Source organism: Durio zibethinus, chromosome 28 (assembly GCF_047325235.1).
Source record: "Durio zibethinus cultivar Kanyao isolate XHJ-2024 chromosome 28, ASM4732523v1, whole genome shotgun sequence".
Lineage (NCBI taxonomy): Eukaryota > Viridiplantae > Streptophyta > Magnoliopsida > Malvales > Malvaceae > Durio > Durio zibethinus.
In genome coordinates, this window is record NC_143189.1 from 13,422,479 (window position 1) to 13,428,204 (window position 5,726).

A 5,726-nucleotide genomic window follows, 5' to 3' on the forward strand; every position below is an offset into this window, starting at 1 on the left:
GGAGGATTATTAAAAGAGGAAGAACTTTGTGATTGAGCTTCACAAATTTTCACTGGACCCATAAGGGTCTCAGTGTGTAATCAGTGTTACAGTGGAACACTTAAATCAAATCAAATCAAATCTCAATTATTCAGGACTGTGAAAACTTCCTCTGCTCTGCTACCATGACCCTAGACATGCCATTCACCCCAAAAAGTCCATTTCTGCTCCATGGAGTAAAAATTGCTGTTAGACAAACTTTTGCTATTTTGAAGATTTTCATCTATAACAAAAATTGATAAGTTAATTCACAGGTAGTCAAAAAATTGAAAAATAGCTGGAAACCATATAAAAATAACTGAAACTTCGAAACATCATATATTTTACTAATATAGTGAATAAAAGAAAGAAACATTAATTGGCTTCATATATTTCATTCAATTACTTCATCATTTAGAAGATCGAAATGTTCAAGAGATTATATATATAATAATCTTTGACATTCTTTCTTGATTAGTCATCTCCTTGAATATATATTATTACTACTGAGTACTGACATAGTACTGCTAGCATTCCAGGGGGGCATGTCCAGTACCCTTGCCAATGGTGGCTAGCTAGGTGTATATACTATAAATACTCTCCGAAAAAGCTAAGAGTGAATCCGAAGTGGATCGTCTTGCTGTGCAGGTATAGGTAGGTGACCTTTCTCTTGCAAGCTCTTGACTGTTTCATATAGGCACTGCTTCACAGGTGTGAACTCCAAACCCAAGTCCTTGAGCTTTTGGTTTGAGAACTTGTAGGGTTTTGCTCTTGGGTTCCTCTCATCTGAGCACCTGCATTATCAAATACCAGGATTACAGCATCTTATTTTCCATAATTGGATGAAAATGTAGATTGAAAACAACAAGGTACTTTCATGAAAAATGCACATCAATATGTGGAAGAAATGTGAATTATTTAATTTTTTTGCTTTTTTTTCTGCCACTTCCCATTGTTAGGATTATTTGGTTTGATTTGTTAGGAGTCACGTGTTTTTCAGCTACCCTTCCATTTATCCCATTCAAAGACAAAAGCCTAGATCTATTTAATTATAGAATAAGTATGAAATTCTCAAACACCAATCCTCATAGGAGGGGTAGGAGGGACCCATTTTTGTCCTAGCTGCAGCCTCAGAATTCAGAAAGCTCCATGTTTGTAATTCAGCTGGTGGGTAGAATAGAATATCCATTTAACCCAACTCTTTTGATAATTTGACAGACATGGGGGTAGGTGAAAACCCTTTTCCACCACTATTTTTATTAACTTCCAAGACATAATCGCTTTCACCAAAAATCCACTTCTTATCCGAGTAGTGGGTAAAGATTATGCCATTTGTCAAAGCTGCTGCAACCGACTGCACAAGAAACTGAAAATTTTCCATTACATTTTCATGGACTAGATTATTAATTGATCTTTATAGAAGAGGGACATCAGTTTCTTCCTGTCATTATCATCGAACAGCAAGGTTGACGTTTACAAATCAACAAGTTATGGATTATCTGCAAAGCCCTCGCTTTGAAGTGTGGCTGAGGGTAAGGTCTTAGTTTTATTTCCAATGTCAGGTAAAGATTACCAAGCAAAAATACGTCTTGGTTTTCAAACAATTGACAATTCAAATTAGCCAATTAATTAATACAATGAATGAGACATCCATTCTCATTTTCCAAAACGTGTCCCATCTTTAAAATTAAACTTTCTAACCAGCACGGCAAAATTTTATTTCCTAATATTTTTATACAAAAAGCTGTGATCTGATAATAAAAAAAGATTGTAAGTGTTGAAATTTGATATTTAGATTTGTTAGATACAATTTTTTAAAATTAACAGCAAGAATCAACTTATGTAAATTCTGAATTCAAATACTTGACATTTTAGTAGGTCAAAGAGTGTGGAAATAGACGAGTTCTTCTCCACCTATATAATTCTTGATGGAAAGTAATGGAATTGGGTGCAAACTAACAGAAAAATAACAGCTAGCTGGACTGCATTTTGATGTTGTTTCACTTTCTTAATTACTTCAACTCAAATATTATCCTGTTCTTCCACTAATATTTTATGCCATGTAAATCTCAAGGTGGACCCTATTATTTCATTGTTTTATGAACAAAATCTTTGATAAATCCTGATTATGCCTTATTTTTCTTATGTTTCAATGACTAGAATGATAAAATAATGTATAAAACCTTTTTAAGTTTGTTATGATGTTAACCCAATTTGCCAATTGAAGAGAAAATTGAAAGAGCTGAGTTAAGTGTTGACCATTTTGTGAAGTTCATATGGTAAAAACAATGTAGATAAGTAATTAGCAGTAAAAAACTTACCTGGTAGGGATGGGATACTCAGGCAAGAACTTGGCTAGGATCTCTACCACCTCTCCACGGTGGAGAACGCTCTCGGCGCAGAGGTATCGGCCTGAGGCAGAGGGATTCTCAAAGACAAGAATGTGCGCTAAGGCAACATCTCTAACATGAACATAGGCTTGAACTGAATTGGCATAGGTCTTTGCTGAGCCGGTTAAGTACTTGAGGATGTGAACAATGCTAGCATTTACAGTTGATTGCAGCAATGGACCTAAAACCAAAACTGGGGCTATCACCACAAGGTCCACCCCTTTTTCCTTGGCTGTTTCCCAGGCTGCCTGCTCTGCCACAGCCTTCCCGTAACAATACCAATTCTGCAATTTTGTATGAAGCATGTGCCAATCATTGAATCCATGTTTTATTGTATTTCAAAATTCTAGACTAAACGGCTATTATTCGTTTCAAAAATTTCATTAGCTGTAATAACTAAAGACCAAAATAATAACATACAAGGAAAATGTAATTAAAAATTTATATATATATATATATATAAAATATTAAAAATATAAAGTAGTATAGTGATTTTTTTTATTCCAAATATATTTTTTCACTGCAAAGCTGATTGTTATTTGTTGTTACAGTTGCTGTCGTTATTTTTATTCAAAACTTAATCAGGTTGTTAATTTTGGGGAGAATTTGGGGTTTGGCATAAGTAATTAGTAATTACAGCCATAAGGAAGAAAGAACTAATGTGACCTTGGTATTCTTGCAGAACTCCAGGTCACTCCAGCAGGACTCATCGACCACGACATCAGGACTTCTATTGGGGTCCATGTACACGGCACCAATCGAAGACGTGAACACCACCCGTCGAACCTTGGCCTCTGCCGCTGCCATTATCAAATTCTTTGTCCCATTCACGGCTGGCTCCACCATTTGTTCCTTTCAATTAATAAAAAATCATCACTATATATCATATCTCATTAACACAAACACAAACACGAACAATTTGCAACACACATATCGCGTATCACAATTTTTTCTCAGGTATCAATAACAATCAAGTATATATATAAAAATATTACTTCTTAAAGAAAAAAAAACATTGTTTACAAAAATAATCAAAACCAATAATTTTGAGTTTGTAAAAGAACTTCTAGTATTTAGTTACTAAATTTTTTTTTTTTTATCTTGAAGAGATATTGATCTAATTTAAATTATAAATTATATATTTAATAAATCTTTTACGTATTATCAAAATTTTGACATAAACATAAAAATCTTTTGAACTAAAATTAAATGATCATTCAAATTTATATTGTTTTGTTGTAATTAATTAAGTTATCAAATATTTATTTTTACCAATTAAGTCTTTATTAAATGAAATTCATTTAACCGCAAAGACTAATTTTCATCCAATCAATAATTTAATTAAGTAAAAATAAATATTTAAAGACTTAATTAGATAAAAATAAATATTTGAGATCTCAATTTATTATAATAAAATAATAAAGATTTAGATAATTATTTAATTTTTATTTAAGTGTTTTTCTTATATTTAAGTCTAATTTTTTATTGAACTTTATCCACCTTTCTATCAAATTTTAAATTTAAATTTTTATTAAATTAATTTTAATAAAAATTTTCATAAATTTCATCCAAAAGAAAGAATTTTGTGTAATTTTTTTTATAATACACGAATATCGTCAGATTCTTCTAAGTTGTATCCATTGGGAGGCTGGCCCACTATGCCATTGTTAAAGCTGCACTTTGACAACAGGACCCACCATATGACAAAATTTGTTAGTTGGAAAGCATTATCCAAAAAACCTCATGAAAATACATTTCAACTTGGTCTTAGGTGAGCTGTGTCCTTCAACTTTTTGGACAAAGAGGAAGTAAAGTTGATTGATCTTTTTCTCTCCGAACTTTCTCTAGAACCAAATGGGATCATCAGTAAAAGAAAAGCAAATTAATTAAAACATTAACAACTTACAGGATCATCAGTCACAGGTGAAGCTGTGTGGAAAACTCCATCACAACCAATAATGGCTTCTTTAAGAGACTCGTAATCAAGAAGATCAGCTCTGTAAAGAGTTAGTCTCTCATTTGCTCCTTCAAGCTCTCTCAGATGAGCATTCTTGGGATCATCTAAAGAAAAACCCAACTTCCAGAACGTGTTCATAAAACCATTTAACAGAAAACAAATACTAACAAGAAATCTCTCCTTAGTCTTTACATACATAAAAGAAAGAGAAACCAACCTGGGTTCCTTACTGTGCCTTTGACAGTGTAACCTTTTTCAAGAAGAAGCTTGACCATCCAGGAGGCGATGAAGCCACCAGCGCCGGTGATACAGACGGTTTGGCTACAAGGGGAAGAGCTGTCAACTAGCATATTTCGTTTATGGGAATTTGGAATGTTGTTGGGTGATGAGATTCTAATTTTTTATGTGAAAATTTGTCAACGTAACCGTCTTTTTTTTTTTTTTTTTTCTTCTTTTGATGCTGTGGTTTATTCTTGTTTGGGATGGCACCGAGGTTTGTATTTATAGGGCAAAAAATGACTACCTTACCTACCGCGCGCTTGTGAATTAAAATTAGAAGGGAAGGTACGCTAAATATCCTAATTTTAACACGACATGACGTGATATACAAATGTAAAAAAAAAAAAAAAAAGTTTTATAATTTAAAATTTTAATAAAAATAAAAAATTATATATATATATATATTTTATATTTAATATACAGATAAAAATTATGATATGATGATTTTTATATTTTACATATATTTAATATAAAACAAAGACAATACAAATTATCATGTCAATACATTCCTACGAGACATTTTTGTTTTTATAATTTCATTTTTAATTTGTACAAAAAATTAAAATTAAGAAGTGACTTAATAGGTCTTGCTTTATTATATATTTTGTCATTAGCTTCTTAGGTGATATATAGTAAGTTGTTTTTGGTGCCCACACTGCTTTGGTTTCACTTGTGAATTATTATTATTATTATTATTCAAATTTAGGTAATAAGCTTTATCTAGGCTTAACTAAACCTTTTCTTTATAATGAAGAAAATAGTACAAGGGTATTATGGAGTATATTATGGAGTGTAATCCTTCCAAAATTCATCTCCTAATTACAATTTCCACATTTCATTCATATCTACTTAACACATACTTAACAAGATTATGTTGAATTTTGAACAAATTTTTAAAAAAAATTAGATCAATATATATAATATAACCGTCCCGATCTTGAACTTTGATTCAAATGATCATGTCTAAATATGAAATATAAAATATTTTTTTTATTAAATTTATATATAATTATTATTAAAATTTTAAATCGTGTAATTTTCATTTTTTTTCGTATCATATAACCTTATCATATTTAAAATTA

At 31.2% G+C, this 5,726-nt stretch overlaps 1 protein-coding gene across 1 annotated transcript; it reads right to left on the minus strand.

Moving 5' to 3' along the window:
- Positions 1-341: 341 nt before the first annotated feature.
- Positions 342-4,839, minus strand: LOC111281117 (cinnamoyl-CoA reductase 1-like). Its single transcript, XM_089757124.1, has 5 exons — positions 4,583-4,839; positions 4,315-4,469; positions 3,075-3,260; positions 2,340-2,692; positions 342-812 (listed from the first exon to the last, which is right to left on the minus strand). Exons 1-5 carry the CDS (start codon positions 4,713-4,715, stop codon positions 629-631), a joined length of 1,011 nt encoding a protein of 336 aa, XP_089613250.1. The 5' UTR covers positions 4,716-4,839; the 3' UTR covers positions 342-628.
- Positions 4,840-5,726: the final 887 nt, after the last annotated feature.